The sequence below is a fragment of the Ochotona curzoniae genome, unplaced genomic scaffold, assembly GCF_017591425.1.
Source record: "Ochotona curzoniae isolate NIBS_2020 unplaced genomic scaffold, NIBS_Ocur_1.0 contig_883, whole genome shotgun sequence".
Classification (NCBI taxonomy): domain Eukaryota; kingdom Metazoa; phylum Chordata; class Mammalia; order Lagomorpha; family Ochotonidae; genus Ochotona; species Ochotona curzoniae.
The window spans coordinates 36,288,831-36,312,502 of NW_024466599.1; the positions used below are offsets into that span (position 1 = coordinate 36,288,831).

At 48.1% G+C, this 23,672-nt stretch overlaps 1 protein-coding gene across 2 annotated transcripts in view; it reads left to right on the forward strand.

The window, feature by feature from the left end:
• Window positions 1-23,672, forward strand: part of TGFA (transforming growth factor alpha) — an 87,149-nt gene that overhangs the window by 24,549 nt on the left and 38,928 nt on the right. For both annotated transcript variants that reach the window (XM_040993247.1, XM_040993248.1), the window contains exon 2: window positions 8,222-8,275. In XM_040993247.1, coding sequence (XP_040849181.1) covers window positions 8,222-8,275 — 54 coding nt within the window. The remainder of the gene's footprint in view (window positions 1-8,221; window positions 8,276-23,672) is intronic.

Sequence of the window (23,672 nt, forward strand, 5' to 3'; positions counted from 1 at the left end):
GGTCTCCCAAGCTTACTCCGATAGCAGAAACAAAGGTATAAAAGGTTGTTGGCAGGAAAACCAGTCTGGCAAGTATTGTGATGGCACAGGGAGAGGGGAAGAGGCCTGAACTGGTGTAAGGCAGGAGGGATGCAGGGGATGGATGAACCAGCAGGTGTGTGGGAGAGGCTGGCTTGGGAATGGGGTGAAGGAGAGGGTGGGGTTGATAGTGGTTGTCAGCCCTGGTGGTAGGACGTTTATTTATTTTTTTTAAGATTTTATTTATTTTTATTGGAAAGGTGGATATACAGACAGGAGGAGAGACAGAGAGGAAGATCTTCCATGCAATGGTTCACTCCCCAAGTGAGCACAATGGCTGGAGCTTAGTCAATCCAAAGCCAGGAGCCAGGAGCTCTTCCTGGTCTCCCACACGGTGCAGGGTCCCATGGATTTGGGCTGTCCTCGACTGCTTTCCTAGGCCACAAGCAGGGAGCTGGATGGGAAGCAGGGCCGCCAGGATTAGAACCAGCGACCATATGGGATCCCGGTGTGTGCAAGGCAAGGACTTTAACCACTACACTATTGCACCAGACCCAGGGAGTTTATTTATAAACACACGAATTGAGATCCCGGTCTGCAGGGAGGGGTCAGGAGTTGGAGACAATGTTTGGGATGTGCAGCAGTTAGGTGCAGCCTGTAGGGGCGTGGAGGTGGGCTGTAGCAGCCCACACCTTCTGCCTGCACTGCAACGTGAAAGATTCTACTTTTCCTTAACAGCATGGATATTGTTGCCATTCTGTGTGGTTTGGGCTTCCTGAGGGGCAAGTCACAGTTCTCAGCTGTCTGTTGTGATTTTTTTAATCTGCAGTTATTCAGGGAATTAACATGAAGTAAATAGCCAGTTTTAAAACCTTCAATGTCCCAGAACCTTGGTGACCTGCAGCGTGGACCCCTCTGTCGACCCTCCTTATTGCTGTCCCAGAAAGAGGACAGGAGTTAGGGGAGGGGATCAGAGGGTCATCAACACAGCCTCCTTGTTGTGAACTTTCTGGAAGCTGTGATGAAACAAGCTAAGGAGAAGAGCCAGGAGGAAGACCCAGTGACTGCCGTGTTGAGTGGACACTGACAGTAGCCCTATGTGTCACAGCATGACATGTAACCTTGCAGCTGTCCTTGTGGGCCATTGTGAGCCTCGCTCTGTGGATGAGGACACGCAGGCTCTGCAAGGTTAGGTAATGAGCCACGTGCTCCCAGCTGGAACCCAGGCCTGACAGCAAAGCTCCCATCCACCCTGCCTGGGCAGACCCACAGTCAGAATTAGCAAATGGAAGAGTGTTGGTGCAGGTACCTGTTGCCATCTTTCCTGCCTCCTGGTCCCAAGGGTTCATGTGGAAAGCTTTACTTTGTTCCCATCTGAGACATATGGGTGGGTGGAAAAAGTCTCTGAGCTTAAGAGCTGGTAAGGCTGGTAGATTTCTTGGGTGTCACTGCCCTGGGTTTTGCCTTAGACTGTCCAGGTTGGACTTTACTACTCATGGCCGTCTTGGGGATCATTAGGAAGGGTCCCAAGTTCACTTATTTCAGAGCATTCCCTTGTAGCCTGTGACACTGGGATATATTAGCAACCTAACATCAAGTTTCTATTAAAATGGAAACGGAAAGGACTGATTGAGGCTCTTGGCCATATTCTAATAACTGGCATGCATGCCATGCTAAATTGAAAGATAAAATTTGCCTGATTCCATTTAAAGCAAAAAATTCACCTGAAATGAGTTGGTGCAGGACCAGAGCCCCTAGCTGGATGCTTAAGGAAAGCATACAGTTCTGTATCTTAAGTAAATTTGTGGAATTTAGAAACTTGGCCAGTCTTCTGGCCCAACAGTACCATTTAAAGATCAGGAGCCGGAAATGGAAAAAGGTAAAATAAGAGAACACCACTCATAAATGACCCTAATCTCTGGACTCCCCCACTCACTTGCTTTCCCCACCCTGCTGCCTATGCCCAGGTGACAGGGCATCCTCCCTAACACACGTGTGTTCTCTGCTGCATCCTTCGGTGCGTTGAGGCCAGCTGGCTCCTGTAACATGAGCTTGCGGTGTCTGTCGCTTATAAACTGGCAGTTCCTTAGCTCTATCCCTGTACTTCTTCCTTAACTCTAAAATGGGAGCATGCCCCAAACTGAGTATCCTAACATGAAAAGCCAAAATCAGAAATGCTCCAGAATTCAAAACTTGGTGAGCATCAGCATGATGCCACCAGTGGAAAATCCATTACCTGGCAGCACAGGACAAGTGATAGGCAACAGTACCATATACAGTCCCCTTCAGCCCATGTGTATGTGGTACATAGGAAATGCAAATGAATTTCATGCATACAGTTAGGTTTCACACTTCTGACAGCTCATTATATGTGTGCAAAGATTCCTAAATCCAAAAGATTCCTAAATCCAAGCAATTTGAGTAAGGAATGTTCCACCTGTACCACTTGCATCACACTGTCATATTTACCGAGATGATGCAGAGGGCACAGTGGGTGTTGAGATGGATGTGGCTGCTCTGTGATTGACCACAGCATTCGGCACAGTAATAATCCTGCAGCGGAACCATACGAGAGAGGGGTTGGGGAGACCCACCCCCAGGCTCCAGCCGCTGCCCCACCACTGATACCAAAATGTGTATTGTGTCATGGTCGTGTTGGGGAGCAGGGATCGGGATCTGACTGGAGGTGCTCCTTGCTGTGGGATTGGCTTCTCTGCCATGGTCGTTTCCAGGAGCTGCCACCTAGAGCCCAACACAAACCATTTCAAGTTGGTGCCCTCGGCTGCAACCTATGTTTGGAAGGCCATCTTCTAAAGGCTGGGGTGGTGACCTGTGGCCCATGGGAGTCATTCCTGAGTCACGTTTCTAAACTTCTCTCTTTGCCATTGCTGGGGTTCTCCGAAGCCTGTTGGGCCTGCTCCCCTACAGGTTCCCTGGCAGCTTTGCCTGTGGTCCTCTGAGCAGGTGCCCTGGCAGGGCTCTGGGCAAGGGCCAGTGTGAACTGTGCCCTGTTCCTGGGTGACAGAACCCAGTTTCTCCAAGGGCTGACCTCTGGTAAGAGATGCCTCATGACTGCTTCCATTTCTATCCTCCCTAGTTACTGGAGAATCTCTGGATTGGAGTTGAAGGCAGATCCCTTCCTCCCCGCACCGCCCCCCGAAAAAACCATAAAAATCAACCCCCGTTGTCCTTATCTGCAGTGTGTTCCCATTGTTGCCTTCTTACCAATCAGTTCTGACCCTGCAGCCAGCATCTCTGCCTGGCTATCAAGCTCTTAGATATAAACTCATTGTTAACACCATATGCTTTGGCAAGTTTTGTTATGCAGTTAAAACATTCTGTGAGGTTTACAAGTAATATTGGGATGTTGGGTTTGATTCATCAGGGTGGATGCCATGAACCTGTACTGGCGAGCTCTGAATTCTGGAACCCATTTGTCCATGGCTTTGTGCTCCCTTGGGTGCCCCTGCTGCTCTCCCCCCTTTAGGGGCCACCTCTGCTGGCTGAATTCCTGGCTGTGTTTCTCAGGATCCCTGGGACCAAGCATGGAAGGAGAGCAAGAAGGGAACTGACAGCCCCTGGACACATATCTTCCCATGGGACCTGCCTTCCAGCACAACTGCTGTCCCTCCTGCCCCACATTAAGCATCATTTGCACGCCTTCCTTCACCACCTGCTCTGAGCCCAGAACATCTCTCTCCTGACACCCAAAGCTCACCCTTTCCTTCGGAGACCTGGCTATGGGCATCTAAGAATGGATGAGCTCTCAATCCTAGGAGGAACGTTGGCTCCATCCACTGGAGCCATATGAGAACCCAGGAGAAAATACTAGCCACAGTGGCGCCCAGGCCAAGGCATGGTCACCTCTGCTGAAATGGCAATAGCTCAGGTGCCCTACCCAGGTCTGGGCACTACACAACTGAGAGTCTGTAGCAGATGGGTGCACCTGGTGACAGGTGAGGGTGGGAGATGGCCCACACTAAGGGCACAGCCTGGGTCTCTTGCCAGGATGCCAGTCCTGCGTATGAGCAAAGGGCATCTTGCTGTGAGGCCCTGGGACAGCTGAAGCCTGGCATCTCTCCAGAGCATTTTCCATCTGCACATCAACGGACAGGCTTCAGGATGGCTCTGTCTCCTGAGATAAGTGGACTGACCCTTCCTTCTGCATTGTTTCTGATGGAAACTTGGACCTGAGTCTGAAAATGTCCAACCTGGAGGCAGGCTGCCCTAGGAAAGAGGGACCAGGCTTGCCTGAGGCTTTCCTTTGACTGTGTGTGGTTTTCCCCAGGATACCTCTCCCCTCCTTTTTTTCCCCAGTTTCCTTTTTGAAGTCCACAATCTTGGGATTCCCCTCTTTGCAACTATTCAATGGGTTACTGGCCAAAACAGCCTACCCGCGATCCCAGCCTACATGTATCCACAGAGAGTCCATGGCATACAAGGTCAGGCCCAGTGATTTTTAAAAAGATTTATTTTATTTGAAAGGCAGACTTATAGAGAGAAGGAGAGACAGAGGTATTCCATCTGCTGGTTCACTCTCCAAATAGCAGCAATGGCCAAAGCTGATCTGATCCAAAGCTTGGAGCGAGGAGCTTCCTCTGGGTCTCCCATGTGGGTCCAGGGGCCTAAGGACTTGGGCCATCCAGTTCTGCTTTCCCAGGCCACAAACAAGGAGCTGGATCAGAAGTGGAGCAGCCTAGACATGAACTGGTGTCCATATAGGTTGCCAACACCACAGGTGGAAGCTTAGCCTACTAAACCATGGTGTCAGCCCCACAAGGTTCAACTTCTTAGTAAAACATTGACTTACCTGAAACAGAGTTACTGGAGGGGAGGGAAAAGAGGGGAGGGGGATGGGGAGAATGAGAATGAATGAATTGAGAATGAATGAGAATCTTCCACTAGCCTGTTCACTCGCTAAATGGTTTCAATGGCTATGGAGGAAACCAGGCTGAAGCCAGGAGCCAGGATTTCTGTCTGTGTCATCCATATAGATGACAGGGGCCTAAGCACTTGGGCCACCTTCTGCTTGCTCAGATACAATTAGAGGAAGCAGGACTGTAAATGGAGCAACTGGGACTTGAAGCCATGTGCATATGGGATGCCAGTGTTGCAGGTGGCATCTTAACCCAGTGTGCTGAAATGCCAGCTCCAAAGTTCAGCTCTGAAAGTCAGGCTGTAGAGCACTGTGGCTGCAGGCACCAAGGCTGTGCTGTGTGATCCCTGAGCCCTATGGGCCAGGTTCTCCCCATGGCTAACTTGGTTTCTCATCAGTCTTGGGGTCGCCCCAGTGCCATGTTCCCGGAAGGTCTCCAGCACCTGGCTTTGCAAGCACATGGCCCAAGGTCGGGGTTCCTGTGTCCTAGCAAACTGGGCAGCTGCCAGCCTGGATGCTCATTTGTGGGGAAATTAGAGGAAATGGGAAAGTCCCATGAGGCCGGGGGTGGCCTCTGGATGTCAGGGAGCAAGGCTCAGCCACTGTGTTTGCCAGATGTGATGTTTGGCCTCCCTGGAGGAGGGGTGACTGATGACACACAGCTGCTTGGGGCTCCTTGCTGGCTGTGGTAGAGGGGACTGTGGTGGGTGGTGACTACACTCTTCCTGGGACAAATGCACTGGACTGATGTGAGTTTGAATTGGACTTGTGGAGCTCAGGCACGTTTCTTAGCCTCTCTCAGCCTCCATCCAGTCAGCTCTTTCTGCTAGCTGCATACAAGAACAGGAGGCTGAGAGGTGTAAGGCTTGGGGGCTATTCTGAGGCTTGTACAAGCTGATGCCTGTGCAGCCCTAGTACCGGGCCTGGGATTGGTGCATGCCAGAATGGCGCCCTCACTCGCCCGCATCTCCCCGGAGAGCTGGTGTCCACCACGCCCGGCTGCAGGCTGTTTGTTTTCCTGTCTCGGCTTTGCTTCAGCTAACGTCAGTGTGCAGCCCAGGAATGGGACCTTGCTCACCCGGAGTGACAGCGAACAAGCTGTGAGACTCGGGCCTAAGTGCTGGCACAGTTCGTGACAGGTTGGTCACGCCTGCCGGGAGAGGCACGCAAAATATCTCCCATATCCTTGTCCTTTGCCATCGTTTCGGGTCACTGGCTGCCAAGCCCAGACTTTTGTGGCAGTGCCAGGAGAGGCAGAACATGACAGTCCCTAGGGTTTTTGTTTTCTGATCTAATTAAAGAACACGTACTCCCTTCTATTGGGTTGCTCCCCAAATGTTCACAGCTTCAGGGGCAGACCAAAGCCATTAGCCAGGAACTCATTCTTGGCCTGCCCTGTGGGTTGTCACCTGCTGCCCCCTAGAATCTGCCTTAATAGGAAGCTAGAATCAGGAGTGGAACTGGTTGTCAAATCAAGGCACTCCAAAGAGACACACAGGTGTCTTAACCACCAGGCCACACATCCATCTCCTTGTTCCAGCTTTGAATGTTTAACTCCTTTGAAGCAAGGTAAGCCTCCTTTTGACACTGGATGTCTGCATTACACACTGCCCCTTTAAACATATCCAGGGAGACCCAAGAGCTGCATTTCCAAAGAGCATCTGTTGGCAACAAGAATGGCTCGAGGCAGATGAAGGTGCTGTCACTAGTTGCCCCCATCTCCAGCTCTAGCCCAGGCATGTGATTCAGGACACTGAAGTCTTGGGGGAGGTCACATCAGGCCTCCAGGAAAAGCTGCCAGGGGCTCTTAAACGATGTGTCTGGTTTCAAAGGCTGAAAGTCATAGACACTGCTTTATCCATTTCACCTGCGTGTATTTTCCTTCGAGTTGTGGCTTTGGGGTCTATACCGCAAAGGGCAGGTGCCTTCACAGCCCATGGAGTGGTGGGCTGCACGGATCCCCTGTAGTGAAAGCATGAGAATCAGGCTCATTTTCTGACCTCACTGGGTTTGTCCCCCTTTCCAGGCTAATCCTGTGCCAGGCCCTTTGTGTGGACACTGGGGAATCTTTGCACATTGTACTTTGGGGAAGTCATTCTAGTTGAGTTCATCTCAATTGCGTAACTCCTGGGAGGTTCCTTCCTCGCTGGATGTGGCTGCTGTGTTTTCAGAAACCTCTGGGACTGCGTCAGAGGAGGGCTCTCTGTCAGCAAAGCTGGTTTGAGAGGTTGTTGCATAGTGCCCCATGCTCAGAAGGGATGTAAGCATGGGTTCCCTGCCTGGCAGTTGCAGCCTCAAAATCCACATTATTTTAACTCAGGATTTGTGTCTTGTAAGAGAAGCCTTGGCAGGTAGGAGGTGATGGAGCATGCACTGCAGGCTTGGAGTCTGGGTGCCCCAGAGTGGCGCCTGACTTCTGCCATTTTCGTGCCTCTCTTCGTCCAAGTACCCAGCACATACCATACTGATGTAAAAGATACAATGCCCTTGGGGGTGACCCATCCAGCTAGGGTTGGGGTAGGAGGTACCTAGGAAGATCAGATCCCCAAATTTACTTCCCCTCCTGGAGATGGGGCATCCAGCTGCTGCCCCAGGACAGGGATTGTGCAACCCAGCAGTCAGTGGGCCCCTTGCTGTCTTGTTCACTTTGCTACTGGGCCACCGTGAGCTTGTGAGGGATCCATTGCCAACCTGCAAATATTTTCCTGCCTCAAGGAGAGCAGTGACATGAATAAGCACATAGCAAGTACTGTAACATGCACAACAGTGCAAGTGTACTGAAAAATGCACACTTACACATGATTTCAAAGGGAAAATTTTTATGTTCTGTGCATTTTTCCACTATGAAACTGAGGGCATGTGATTAGCCTGTCTGCTGAGACACTGGTTGAGATGCACATGTCCCATATCGTCTAGCTCCCATCTCTGTCTCAGGCCCCTGGCTTGGGCTTCCTGCTAATGCCAACATGAGAGGCAGCAGGTAATGGCCCATATAGTTGGTTCTCTGCCACCACCCATGTGGGAGATCTGGATTGAGTTCCTGGCTCCTGGCTTTGGCCTGGCCCATGGAAAGTCATCTTCTCTCCTTCTATCTTGCCCTCTTGAATAAATAAATGTTTTTAATATAAGGTATTTTTTTTAATGCCATGATAGGTGGAGAGAGAGAGATGCTGGAAGGACAAAAAGTTTTAGTCCTTGTTCTTTAGGCTTTGTTTTAGATTTGTGCTGGGCCTGCAGGTAGTATAGCCACCATAGCCCCTTCTGGAACCCCCTAGAAAGCTGTTTGCCTGGTAGACTCTCACCTCCCGTCTCTTCTTCCCCTCACAGGTATTGTCCTGGCTGTGTGCCAAGCCCTGGAGAACAGCACGTCGCCCCTGAGCGGTGAGTCCAGCCCTTTCTGGGCTGTGGGTGGTGTGTGGGCTGTGTGAAGGGAGCAGACAGGGCCACATCTGTGAAGCCGCTGCTCTCACCTGCGGAGCTCCCTGCCTGGCTTTCTGCCCATTGGGCGCACCTGCACCTGGGCCCTTTGCTCACTGCAAGGTCTTCACTGTAGGCCACAGGCAGGCAGTTCTTCCCAACAGGGGTTCAGATGACTTGTGTAGGCAGGTATGCTGGTTGAGTGGGGCTGGCAAGACCCCTGAACTCAGCACTCACCACACCCTTCCAGCTCACCTGTGAATTCACCTCTAAGACCCAGATTTCCAACCCGCCTAGATGGCAGCTGCCTGGTTAGCTTTGTTCAGTTGTTTTCTGGTTTATGGTTGGATATTTAGATAAGAGCTTCCTTTTTTGCACTGTAAAGATCCAAGATCTACATGTTGGGGAGCTTGGGAAGTGCAGGAGGCGAGCCACACAGGAATGCACGTTAGAGGGAAGCACCTGCTGTTACAGGTGCATGTTGCTCTCAGCCTTGGTCTGTGTGAGTTAATGTTTTTGTAGGATTAGTCCTAGTGAGGAAATGATTTGGATTCCTGATTTTGAAACTCGGGTGTTGGTTTGTGCATTTTTCCATGTTGCTGGAACGTCCTGAAATGTTTCCTTATAAAATGTCAGAAAGCGCCGTTACAACAGGAATGGGTGATTCCATACCCCTTGCCCCAGGGGTTTTCAAGTTGTGATTCTCTGTTTTCATGCCTAGTGGCTCTTTCTTTGGTTTGAAGCTTCCCCTGTTGCCCTTTGGGATGGATATCAGGTGTGGACTAAATGCACTGAAGATCCAGGTACCAAGTGCCAGCTCTCACTTCCAGGTGAATCACACTGATTTCCACTAGTGAGGCATGAGGCTGCTGCATCATGGCTCCCTTGTTAGCATGGAGTCTGTTCCCCTGACTTCTTTTTTCTTTTGCTGCAGCAGCCCCTCACTGTGTCTTGCTGGTTATTCCAGGGAGATCTCAGTGGAATGCACAGTTCAAAAGTTTTTGTAGATTCTCTAACCAACACACAGTGTCCCTGGTGCTTTGGTCTCCTTTGACTCCAGTGGAGAGGATGTTGTCATTCCCACTGGGTACCACTGCCTGTGTGGCCTCATCGTTTCCCTCCCATTCCCCAGAGCTAACATCCTGATGTATTTGAACCCTCATGGCTCCCAAAAACCACCTGGTGCTCCCTGATGGACCATGAGGAAGTGGCTCTCTTCTTCCATGCCAGACTTTGTTGGTCCTAGAAGTGGAAAGGCAAGAATATGTTCACCTAGAGTTGTGCTCCTGGAACCCAGGGTTCCCCAGGGTTCCCAGGAGGCAGTCCTCTGTCATCACTTTATACGTTCGTTTTCTTTTCTAACTTAAAAAAGAAAAATTGTAGAACCATACAGAGCTCCCCATTACTCCATGCCTGGCTTTCCCCTTCAGTAGCATCTTTAATTTATCACAATCTGTAAATCACACCCATTTTCCCCTGATCTTTTAATACAAACTCCCTCTTTATTTTTATTGGAAAAAGCCCCCCCTCAAAGCGACGCTACAACGCCAACATTCCCCCCCCCTCACAAACTCCCTCTTTATTTTTATTGGAAGCCCCCTCATTCTTGAATGACCCTCCACCCTAGACAGGCTCAGATGTGAGGGTGTGAGGACAACTTGGTGATTCTCCCAGGCTGTTCTATAGCTCCTGCTATAGAGATCTCCGTGATCTGCCTTCTGGGAACCCATGCAACCCTTGCCCATGGATAACATTTGGGAGAACTGAATGCTGGACCAGTTTAGGTCCACCACTTGTCTGGGAGTTTCTACAGGTTGAGATGCTCCCTGCGTTGTCCTTGTTCTTCCTGTACCCTCCCAGACCAAGCTGGGAGAAACTGAGGCAGATGGATAGTAAAGCCAGATGGGCTGCTTCTTTGGCTCTCTTGCAGTGTCCTCTTAGCCCATCCAGGTCCTGGACCTGGTAGGCCAAGTTGAGAGCCAGGTTCTCTGAGTTTTGTTCAAGTGGCACATTGCACAGGCGCATGCTGATGCTACCTTCCCTGGGGAGAAAGAGACCTTCCTGGTTCTTCGATTCCTTCCTTTCTGTCTTCATTCATTTACACAGGTCAAGAAGGGCTAAGGAATGTTGTTCCTAAGCCTGCTCCCTCAGGGGCCTGGCGCATCCCCTGCCTGGACCCCTTGGGTAGCCAGTCCCTCCAGGGAAGATCTGAGGAGATCAGAAGCATTTATCCAGAAGTGATTGACTGTCATTGCTGTAGTGTCCAACCTTTGGTCCCACGTTCCTCCTTATAACATTGACATTGGCACTTTGTGAGGTTCGCTGTCACTCAATTCAGCATGTGGTCAGAAATAGCCATCAGGACCCTGCCCTAAGCCACACCATCCTGTGACAGACTGTGGAGTGGGATGGGGAATGAAAGCAGGTGGAACTTGCAGCTCCCAGTGTTGGCTGCTGCCTGTGAGTCCCTTGAACTACTCTCTGCTAGACAAATCACTTAGCTGCGGAACTTAGAGGTGAAGGAAAAAGCCTTTTGCTGGGGGATCCAGACTGAGCCCAAAGAGGACTAGGCTGGGAGACGGTCCAAATGGCAATGACTACCCAGAGTCACCTCTCCATAGCTGGGGTTTGTGCCTGATCTGGGCTTCTTTGTCTCTCTCTCTCTCTCTCTCACAGCTGTTCTGTCTCCTAGAAGTCTGCTTGGACCCTGGTGGGCCTTTCCCCTCATCCCCAGCCAAAGTTGAGATCCTTGGTGGAAGCAGCTCAAACCAGGGTCCAACTCCCCATCAGCCACATTCATTATTCCAACATTGGAGTAAGGATGTATTATAGCTGTTGGCTAAGTTAGTAAGTAAGATTATTTACTGTCATTGTGGTAATAATCATCCACAGAAAAATAGAATAGTGAAATCAATCCTCGTATACCCCACATTAGCTTCAGTCTGCTATTCTTTGCTTTCAGCCATTCCCTGCCTTTTGTATTTTTCCCTTTGCCAGGTTCTTTGAAAGCAGCGCTTATTTCACTCATGAGCCCTTCATTAAATATGTATAATAGGTAAGTGCTTTTGAAAGCATAACCATGGCTCTACGCTAACAGTAGTATCAGGAATTGATTTTTAATATGGAGGGCAGAGGATGCTAGATTTGATTCTGTGACACTTTAATGTTTTCATGTGGTGTTCGCTACTTCCAGGCATTTCTTTCAGGTGAACAGGTTTTTTTTTTTTTTTAATAGTTCTTGATAAATGTTACCTGGGTGACATTCACACCTGAGCCCACCAACTCCTTTTTCTCTGAATGTTAGCAAGCTCATTGACTGAACTGCAGGACCATCCATTTAGGTGTGAAGAGGGGGGTGGGAATAGGACAAAGATAGGTAAGGGCTTTATCTATGATATAAATGTGCAGTTGTCTTCACTCTAAGACTGGACCAGTATGGGAAAGAATAATGAATAAGCTAGAAGTCATGCGTTCTGAGTACAGGAGCTGGAGGGTGCAGGCCTCCTCAGAGAGGAAACCCAGCACTTTCATGGAGCTCCATGGAGAGAAAACTGTAAATCCCATGTGCCAATCACAGGTGGTGCATAGTCTTCAAGGAATATGGGACTGATCCTCTTGTTAACTGAGTTATTGTTGGCCTTTTTAAGAAGGTTTCTTTGGCTTATTTCTTCCATTCTTTTAGATCCTCCAAATATGGAGGTGATATCAGAATTATAGGACATTGGCATTGCCATTAATAGATGCCTCCTAGATATCTACTGTGAGTGGGATGGTGGAGGGATATGGCACCATAAGCTAAAGATCAAGAATCTTGGATGGTAAGCCCAGTTGGACTTGGTTTGTTCAAGTTGCAGAGGATTTACTTATCTGGTTCTTGCTTGGATTGGTTTCCTCATCTGTTGCTCTGTACATCAGGAAGAGCCTGTAAGATTTCTCACATGGTGCTCAGGGAATTGCATTGTGAAGGGTTCTGAGCCGTCTTTGGGTTTTTAGGAAGTATTGTGGTGATCAAGTGGCAGGGACCATGACTGGGAAATTGGAGGGTGATGGCCACGTAATGGATTCTCTGTTGTTCATTCAGGTCCTAACCCCTCAGCTGCTGGGACTATAGAAAAACACAAGCCGTCTCCTTGTCTTGCTTTGCTGGGGCCCACCCAGCCAAAGAACATCAGCATGGTAGGGCTACCCTGAGCTGCCTGCTCTGTGCCATGAGTTAGGAAAGAATTGGCATGGGAGTGAAATCAATAGTCTGGAGTTGGGGCCAGGACATTTTTTTTTTTGTTTGGTTGTCAGTTGACAGAGCACAGGAGGCAGCTGAGGGTGGCAGCACCTACAGCTCTAGAGGGCTGTCACACCCTCCTAAGGAAGGATGCATGACCTGTCTTCAAAAGGCACTTTTAATGCCCTGTAAAAGGACAGAATGCACCATAGTGGTTCACAAATTGTCAGGCGGCTGCTTGCTTAACCCTCAGAAGTGCTTCACCATTCCCAGGCCGCCCATCTGGTTCTGGTATTTTCGTGAGACTCACACTGATGACCCACGGGGTGTGGTGAGGACCTGGCTCAGGCACCTGGCGTCCCTCTGGGATCCTGCCTTGCATGATTTGGCTGCTCGGAGCAGCTCTTTTTTTTAAATTTTTTTTTTTAATTTTGACAATCTTTACATAGTTAATTAGGGTAAGAAGGTTCAAGGGCTACAGGAAAGTGGATAATACTAGTATGTATGTTTTCCATATTGTTTCCTTCATGTTTAAAGGGGGGTATTAAGGGAGAAGGCCCACTCAATTTCCCACCCTCCCCAGGTCCCGGATGTAGGGCGTGCTCTGAGGTTCTTGCGGAGCAGCTCTTGAACCCTCTGCACTTCGGCTCTTGCCTCTGACCTGCATCCAGGAATGCCCCCCAGAACTGGGGCATGTGAGAGGGCTTGCTTGATTACTGTCTAGATTTTCAGGGCGGGTGCTGACAGGATATGGAAATAACACGGGTTTTTTCACGGCGACCGGCACTATGATCAGCTTACTTGGGGAGCTGGTCCCCAGGCCTTGACAGGAAACCTGGGCTTTGGTCTGCTGAGATGGGAGTTTAGATGGGGGAGTGAGGGGCAGGGGGTACACAGAGGGAGGACAGTCTCTGAGGTCATCTTGTTTGGCCTACAGGTAGAACCTGGGTCAGCTGACAGGGAAGGGACCTTGGTTAGTGCTCATTTCATCTAACAAAAGCTTTTCGCAACTGCAAACTGCTTCCCTGTTCCTTTGTCTACATTTTCCCACATGGAGCAGAAGTTGGTCTAAAATTAGAATGCTCACGTGTTCAGCCCAGGTACTTAGTTCACCTGTTCCAGATATGTGTCTGTCACACAGGAGACTTGGTGTGTGTGAGGATAAAATCACAGCTACCTGTGTGTCCTCGCTTTTGCAAACACTTCGAGGAGAATGAGAGATTCATCGTTGTTGTCCACTGCCACGTTTCATCTTCTGTTTGTTTGCAAAGGAAAATGTGCTTATCTGTTGCTTTTTGTGCTGTTGTGGAATCCAGAATGATAGTTCCACTTTCTTGGCTGTGAGACCTTGAGTCTCTCTGAACTTTCCATTCCTATCAATAAAACGAAGAAATAGGATCAGGTCAGCGTCCTTTCAAACTGTAAGTTGTACTTTAGTTGGGCACTTATTAGCATTTTTTTTCAATGAAATTGAAATACTTAAAATAGAGAATTTCTGGGCAGGCATTGTGGCACAATGGGGCACCTGCCCGGTATCAGAATGCCTGGATTGAGTCCTGCCACCTATCCCCCTCCCCTACCCACAATGTTCCAGTTTCTTGTTAATGTGCATCCTGGAGGCAGCAGGTGATGGTTCAAGTGGTTGATGTGCATCTTGGAGGCAGCAGGTGATGGCTCAAGTGGTTGAGTCCCTTACACCCGGATGGAAGGTCCAGATGGGGTTTCTGGCTCCTAGCTTTGGCCGGGCACAGCCTTGGCCATTGTGGGCATTTGAGAAGTGAACCAATAGATGAAAATTAATGTCTTGGTGTGACTCTGCCTTTCAGAGTGTGTGTGTGTATTGATATTCTTGTTTTAGGATTCATAGATTTGTGTATAGGCACTCTACATCATTTTACTTGCATCAGTTACCCCTCTGTTGCATCTTCTGTAGTTCTAGATTTGACTGCATCATGAGAATTTAGACACCTGCAGAGCCAATGCTCTAAATCTCTTGGGACCTGAATATTTCCCTATCCACCAGCATCTTTTAGAATTGTGTGGCCTGCCCCTAATTTGTCAGCATATCTTTTCACATTCTCATCTTCACCCAGTCTTTCCAAAACACTCAACCTATAGAAACAAAAGCTCTTTCCTTATACACAGATATTTCATTAGTATACATAATATGTAATTAAATTACGTAAAGGGAATAATGAGGACACTTGACATAAACAGGTTTGGGAACCAACACAAATAACCTCTTGGTAAATAGACAGCCTAATTGTTAAGAACAGAAATAGGCCGGAGAACTAGAGGAGCCAACTAACTGCGCTTTCGCAGGCTGAGGGCACCATTCTAGTTGTTAGCAAAAGAAGGGGGGGGAGGGAATGGGATTGGATAAAGTTGGGCTCTTGGTTTAAGTAGAGATCAGGTAAGAGAGCAGCTTTGTTGAAAGAAGGAAGGCAAATGACAAAACTAGGTGATGTAAAAAAAGTAGACCTGGAGAGGCCTTGCTATTCCACTTTTTCATTTTCAGCATTTATTTAGCACCTCTTTATCAAGTTCTACCTTCTGCTGGGCATTGTGCCCGCCCTGGGCATCCCCAGGAGACTACAGCCTGATCCTGAGAGCAGAGTGCATGCACCAGGCACATGATGCTGATTCTGACACCTCAAGGCTGTTCTCCATGGTGGATTTCTTTACAGTAAATAGCACTTTTATCACTTTCAGAATTTGGATTTTCAATCTAAGTTCTGAATTCTGTACTTGCTATTCTCTTTGTTAAATTGCACCTTGTTCCATTTGCTTCTGTAAGATGGCTCGTTCTTGTGTGCTGTGGCTGTTAGCCATGAAGTGGACCAAAAGGGTGTATCTGCCAGGCACCTTGCATTCAGCAGCAGAACCTGAACACACATTCACCTCGGTGAAGGCAGCCAGGCCTCAGGGAATCCAAGGAGCTGCTGAGCAGCTGGGGCGGCCGGCAGGCTCCCAGCAACAGCAGTCTGTGGCCAGTGCTCTGCACACCATAAAGATTGTTCTCTCGGTTGTTCCATTTCTGTGGAATTGCATTTTAGCTCGGGGCCTCCAGAAAGAATCAGATGAGTTTCTTCCTTGGTTAAGTGTTCTCCTCTTGGCTCTGGCAATGTTGTAAGGGGAAGGCTGTAAGAGATGAGGTGCCAGCAGGCAGAAAAGCCATGGACATGGAAGCGCCTTCATCAGCCTGGAAGGCACACAGATCCGCATCCCTAGTCCACACTGAGTCTTTGAATCATTCATTCAATCAACGATTCAGTGAGCAGCTACTACACGTTGGGCCCTGATCACAACAGGCATCTCAAGGACTGGATATTCCCATGGGAAAGACAGATGTGCTATCCTATTTTAGGATATTTGAGAATAACTGCTGAATACTATTCTGGGTGACATGAAATCATGACCCTGTATGAAGGAGCTTCAAAAAGTTCCTGAACATATCTGTATTTTGAAAAACTGGATTCCAAAAAAAAATTCACCATCATTTGTCTCTTAATTCCATTTTTTCTGCAAGCTTTTGAAGTACTCTCACATAATACTGCTAATAAGTTTTAGTTTTTATGGAACTTAATTCCTTGGGATTGTGGGCCCACTCTCCGTTATCTGGGTGCTTGGGATCAGAAGTGTTTCTGGTATTGGCATTTTTGAGATTTTTTTTTTTAATAATTACAGACTTGATCACTTGAACATCCCTGATTAAGAAATCTAAAGCTTTAGAGTTTCTGATTTTGGACTTTTGGATGCTCAGTCATTGAGAGAACAAGAATTCTACAACTGTTTACCACCTGTGCTTTTTTCAAAGATCCACTTTACCAAAATAGAGAAGATGGTTATTATCCATCAGAGTGAAAAGGAACCGATCTAGAAGCAAGTGTTTGGCCTAGTAATTAAAACACCTATAATCCCACATTGGAGTCCCTATGTTCAATTCTTGGACTGGTTCCTAGTCCAGTGGCTTAAGCCATCGGGCCCCTGACAGTCAGGGAGAAACATGGGAGACCTGGACTCTGCTTGTAGCTCCTGGCTTCCAGCTAGCTAGGCCTGGCTGCGGTGGGCATTTTGCAAGTGAACCAGCAGATGGGAAATCTGTCAGTCTTTCTGCCTCTCAAATACATTTTAAAATGGATTTTTTAAAACAAGCCAATTTAAAGATCAGCAAGGGGGAACACGTGTGTAGATGGTCTCTGTTATAGCCTGCAAAACGTGTTGATGAAGAATGGTAATGATAGGGGAAATGCACATTCCATGTACATTACAACAGCATGTTGTGTTGACTGATATTCTAAACCTTGTGCCAGCTGTAAAATGCAAAGGCCAGCATAACATTATGTCACCATCAGATCTCTGGTGGCTAATCTCATTTCCGTTGGACTCTCCTGTCCACACTCAGTGGTCACTGGACTATCCCATGGGGCTGTCCTGGGTACTGGCCCTCGGCTGTTGATTGATGGGAGTTGTCTCTCTGTCAGCACTGCTGCCTCTGGGGCGTGGGGATCTGCCCGCTGGCCTTGCCCGAGGGATGCCCTATCTCTGCAGGGCCCCCCAAAAACCCACCGTCTGGATAAGTTGGCCCTGACAATTGCCAGTGCACTCTGGACTTCTGGGGCTGCGAATCCCAACTCTTCACAGGGCTCTGCAGTTTTTGACTCTTGATCCACTTTCCACATATTTTAAGGACTTGATACTTCTGTGTGTCAACAGAGAAGTGGAACTTTCCTGGGATCCTCTCAGCCATAGGATAAATGTTTCAGTTATGAAGATTCCAGAACCAGATGAGCTGAGTTCAAATTCCATCTCTACCACTTACTGGCCTTGTGATTTGAGCACGTTTGTTAACCTCTCTGTGCCTTGACATGCTTATCTGTAGGATCGGAATGAGGGTAGCACCTGCTCATGGGGCTGCTGTGAGCATCAAGGGCTCACAGCATTATTTGTGAGTGACAGGAAGTGTCCGTGAACACAGAGCTGCTTTCAGTGTGAGCTGCAGCTGCTTCTGGCTCCCTGTCCTTCCTCTGCTGTCATACTGGGGATGTCCAGGCCCAGAAGCAACTCCTGTGTCCTTATGGTATTTAGTGTGGCCTGGAGTCAAGTCCAAGTATGCTCCTCTCACCTTGGCTCCTCTCACACACTGCAAGCTGTGTTAATGCAAATGCCTGAGTGCCCCTTGTTCTCAACCATGCTTAGTTAGAGCTCAGTGAGAAGATGAGAATGAGTATTAATGTGCTTGTGCTCTGAGATGCTGTCGTCTGAAGGGGCCAGCCCAGCACCGCTCCAGCTCTTGCTGTTCCTCAGGCTGGACTGCACTGTGCCCTGGGAGGCTGTGAAACACGTGGGTTCCAGGATCAACTTCCTAGTATTTGTCTGGGGGCATGTTAAAGAGAAGTCAAAAACCTCAGGCCTTGGGCCATCACCTGCAAGCATCCTCTTTCAGTTGGCCTGGATGTGATGAAATGAACATGCTGGCTTTCTGGTAAGGCATCAGCTGTGTGTTTCTGGAAGCCCAAAGCCTCCAGCCTAAGTGTTTGGAGACCAGCCTGGTGCCTGTGGTTCTGCCTTAATGAAGAACCCTCCAGCTGTTCTAATGCAAGCAGGTGTGGATATCAACTACCCCCGCCCCACCACTACCTTTTGCAGGCCCCTACGACTGTTTGGTTCAGGTTCCTTCAGATTCTCCCTTCTTAAGTTTCTTATCATGAATTTTTAAGGACCCATTCCTTTTTCAGAATGGATACTGCATGATGACTTACACATCTGGCTGTGTGGTATCATCAGGTTACATTGATTAGAATATATATTTCACAGATACCCCTTGCAGAACATGAAATGGCTAAGAGGAAGTACAATAGAGGGCTCGATTCTTCTAGATTTTTTTTTTAAAAATTTATTTTTATTATTTTTTCATTGGAAAGGCGGATATACAGAGAGGAGAGACAGAGAGGAAGATCTTCCGTCCGATGATTCACTCCCCAAGTGAGCACAACGGGTCAATACTATGCCAATCCGAAGCCAGGAGCCTCTTCCGGGTCTCCCACAGGGTGCAGGGTCCCAAAGCTTTGGGCCGTCCTCGAATGCTTTCCCAGGCCACAGGCAGGGAGCTGGAAGGGAAGCGGGGCTGCCGGGATTAGAACCGGCACCCATATGGGATCCCGGGCGTGCAAGGCGAGGACCTTTAACCACTTGCGCCACCGCGCCGGGCCCTAGATTTTTCTACCATGCTGGTAGAAGTTGACTTGGGAGATCAACTTGCCTAGGCACCACTTGGCAACTTGGTGAGGAATCCCTTGTTTAACTGGACTTGTGGGGACTCAGAAGATAGTGAACCCTTTTCCCCACCTTGTATAGCCAGCCTAGAAATGTATTTTTGAGATCATGAAAGTAGAGGATGTGAGAGCTTTCTATGTAGTCTGCCACAAGGTGGATCTTGCAGTATCTGGCCAGGGGTATGGCAAGGCCTGTCCTCCATGCAGGTCGGCCTCTCACCCTAACCCTGTCAGGCTTCCCACCTGACAGCCTGCTGGGTAAACACAACTCAGGATGACAAAAGGCTCTAGGACCTTGAATGCACACCCAGCCCAATGATGGCCAAACTTCAGTTGTCATTTCAGGAAACTTGGCAAGGATTTAACTTTTGACCAGTCCTTCCCAAACTATTTCAGCTAGAGACCCATGTGAGAACCCACAGATGATGTGTGTGTCTGAAGCGTGAAATCATTTAACATACATAATGGCCAGAAGCTGCCTGAAGAACTCAGTAGCGCTTTAACTAACATGATTTTTTGTTATTAAAACAGAATTCACATATGTAACATTAGGAACCCACACTTGTAAGCACTCACAATGTGCTGGGTAATGTTCTATGTGTATTCTTATTGAATTTCTGTAACTAAGAAAAGGTACATTACTAGTCCCATTTTAAAGTTGACAAAACAGGCACAGGGAAGACATACAGGAAGTAGCAGAGCTGGGATTTGAACACAACTCAGACTGCAGAGTTCTCTTACCATTATACTGCTTTATAAGAGTATTTTTTATTTGAAAGGTTGAGTGGTAAAGGGAGAAATGAAAGAGAATCTTCCACCCTCTGGTTCACTCCCCAAATGTCTGTGGCCAGGTAGGAGCCAGGAGCCAGGAACTCCGTCTAGATCTGCCCCCAGGGATGGCGGGAACCCTGGTATGTTAGCAGGAAGGTGAATCAGAGGCGAGGGAGGGAGCCAGGACTCGAACCAGCGCTGCAGTATGAGATGTGGGTGTTTCAAGCTGAAGCTTATTTCACTGCACTGCTATGTCCATTCCATCACTATGCTTAAAACATATACTCACAGATAGACGTGTATCTCATTCAGGCCACAGATATCATGTGAGGGGACATTGACCAACACTTCGTATTAAGTAACTGGCCCTTTTCTTCCTCTTTTGTAAGACAGGGCAGCTTCTCCTTAATCCTCCACTTCATTAGAAACTAGACATACACCTCAAAGCCAGGTGTGTTCATCCATGTGTGTATACATGCATCTGTGTGCCTGTGTATACATGAGTGTACCCATGTGCATGTATGTGTCTATATTAGCTTTGATTTAATTTTATATTCTTAACAGCAAAATGATGGTGCCTTCCTGTAACTGAAACTAATTCTTCCAAGACTGTTCCAGCAATAGGCTTTGTTCTGAGTTGTCTAGGTTTCTCTTCTTGTGTCTTTAGTTAGACAGGTCTGGCCATGGATAATTGTTCCCTAAAAGACGCCTCTCTTGGACGTGTCTGAGGGTGGTTGTGTTAGGAGACCTGGGAAACACAGGCTGCTGAGCCTAGAGGACCCTTCAGTCACGGAGTTGCACACTGTCTGTCTCAGTGTCCCTGTATGTGAAGTTTCCCATGTACCAAATGCACATCCAGCAGAGACTATTTCTAGCTGAGGGCTCTCCCTTTTGATTTCTGCTTTTTGTTATCAGGTGAAGGAATTAGATCTTTTTCATCGTTTAAATTTAGCTTGCTGGAAGGATGCCTAAAACTAAAATCCATAGCATTTGGTAACATGGTGGTTACACTGGAGTGTGCAGTCAGCCCAGCCTGGGTTCAGTTCTCACCTGTGCCCCATGAGTACTGACTTCGAGTGAGTTCCTTAGTCACCTGATGCTTTGGTTTCCGCATCTGTAAAGTGGCAGTGACAGTAGAACCTGTCTTGTGATAACAGCTAAATGAGATGAGATATGTAAAGTACTTAGGATAGGACCATGTGCACACTCAGTCCTATATATCTGTTATATGAATCCTTTCACTTAGGTTTACAAAGATAGGAAGTGAGAAAGCAGTAACAGGGCTATCTGAAATACCAGTGTGGTTAATTGGTGGCAGGTTCAGATTGCATTATGATATCATAAAGGACTTTGATAGTATAAATGAGTAGCATAATAGAAAAGAACATACTGTTGACACTTCAGGGAAAAAAAAAAAAAAAACAGGGGCGGGCAGGCATCTGGCTTTGAATGTTGTATTCGTACCCAGGGTGCCTGGTTTAAGTACTGGCTACTGTGCATGTCAGAAAGCCACAGGTGACAGCTCATGTGCTCGTGTTCATGGCTCCCACGTGGGAGACCTGGATTAAGTTCCAGGCTCCTGATCTCAGTCCAGCCTAGCCTTGGCTGTTATAGGCATTGGGGAATAAATCATTGAATAAAAGATTCTCTTGTCTCTTAAATAAAAATGAAAATAATAGTGGAGGGGATTCCATATCGGAGTGCCAGTTTAAGTTTCAATTGTTCCAGTTCCAATCCAGTTTACTGCTAATGCACCTGGGAAGACAGTACATGATGGCTCAAGCATTTGAGCTCCTGCCACCCATGTGGAAGACCCAGATGGAGTTCCAGGCTCCTGGTTTCAGGTTGGCCTAGCCCCAGCTATTGTAGGCATTTGGAGACTCCCTCTCTCCCGCTCCCCTTTTCTCTTCTTCCTTCCTCTCTTCTCCCCTTCTCCCTCCCTCCCTCTTTTCTTCCTCCATCTCTTCTCCCTGCCCTTGCTTCTCTCCCCGCCGATGCCTCAATTATTTCAAATAAATAAATACATCAGTAAAAATTGGAGGGGGGACGCAGCAAACTGATTAAAGGAAGCTTCCCCCAGTTGCCTGCTGGAAAGTGGCGTATCAGACCTGCTGTTTGAGTAGATGCTGAACAGTTGAACTTTGACTTAGGAATCACAGTCCCCAGTGTGAAGGAGGCACCATCTGTCCCCCGGGTGGCAGTTACAGATGTGAGAGGTTGTATGCTCAAATGAACAACACCCCAGGAAGAACATGAGGAAACGGGAGAGAAGCACGGGGAGTGGGGGATGCCATGGACTAGGCCAGGGCCAGAGAGGCAGGAATCCGGCAGGAGGGTGAGGAAGGCAGAGGGAGACTGGCTTCTTGTGACCCTCACTGTCACAGAGGCTACAGCAACAGCAGGACCACGCATGAGGAAGTCACACTCTTGCTCCAGGGTTTAACATACAAGTGGGTCACTCCCACTTCACACATAGGGTTCAGGGGGAGGCTGGGGATCACATGGGGACTATTAATAACCACTCATGTGGGAAAAGCTCACTGCTAATTTCCCTTTTGATACCAGTGCTATAGAATCAGAGCAGCAGTGCAAGTTAGAGCTGCACCAAGACAGGAGAATAATTAGATCACTAAATGGAGCGTGTATTATTGAGGCACCAGAGCGACTGCAGTTCAATTCTCAACCATCTGGGAATAAGGAGGAAAAGCATAACACTTCAGAGAAAAAGAACCTTCTCTGGGACCCTGGAGAAACCTGATCCTCTCCGTTCAAAGGATTCCTCGCCCCAGTTTCAGCTGGCTGACTTTTGGGGAAGCATTTTGATGACTGGGTTGGTTTACTGCGGGGGAGCTGAGGTTGATGGGGCGGTTCTTGGGGTCTGTTAGGTGGTGGAGATGAGGGGGAGACTGGTACAATGTGCCCGTGTGCCAGCGCAGCAGGGTTGTGAGCAAGTCCCTACAGGGCACAGAACAAGCTTCCCTGCAGGAATTTTTTTTTCTTTTTTTTGCAACCAAGTAGCGTGTACATTTTTTCAAAAAAAAATGATAGAAATTTTATATACATTTCACAGCATGATGAAATGTTTATATTGTGGTTGCCAAATCAAGCCAATTAACATATTCATTACCGTGTGTACTTGGAGACCCTCATCTCATTATAAACAGAAGTCAACTCAAAGTGAATGAAAGACTTCAATACAACCTCCAGGAGAAAACAAAGGTGAAAGTTCCAGCGCCTTGACCTAGGTGATAGATCTTTTTTTTTATATGTGATCCCAAAAGTATGGGCAACAAATTCACAAATAGACAAGTGGAATGAGGTGTAACAAAAAAGTTCTGCACAGCAAGAATGCAAGGGGCAGAATGAAGAGCCAGCCTGTGGAGTAGGGAAACCAGGAACCACATTTCTGATAAGGGGTCACGTGGGAACCTCCCATCTTTCTTCTCAGACCCTGCTGAGCCTGAGACCTACACCGCACATGCCTGGCCCCAGAGACAGTGCCAGAAAAGGCAGAGTACCCATGCCTGCATGCTGATGGCGAGGGCACGCAGGGAATGCATGTGTGCCCAATGCCCAAGGTGTCCACAGTACCTAAGAAGCACAGATTGGGTAGCATTCTGTCTCCAAGGACAAGTTGTTACAGGCCAGGCCATGACTTATAAGCTGCTCCAGCACTCTCCACTCCTAAATGTTCTGCTTCCTGTGGCCTCTGAAATCCAATCAACTGATGTGCAAACTACTCTTGGAATGCTACTATCCAGTAAGCTGGAAGCTGCCCCAGAAAGTCCGCTTTCTGTGGTTGTAGCAATACCATCTTAGCCTCTTGCCACTGATGGAATTAAGTGGTAGTGCTGGAGTAAGCTGGCTTTAGTTATTTTTCTTCTCACATCTAACACTTTCAGGGCAGAACAATGCAGGAGTACCATTCCATAAATAGGTATTTGGTGTGAATTCACTTTTTCAAATGATGAGGGAAAACCTCTCTGCCTGGATGGCTATGATACATGGCAGGATTTCAAGCAGTTCATGGAAAAAAACAATACGTGGGCTTCAAAACTGTGTCAAAATAAACTTATCCTTTTAAACAATTTTTTGC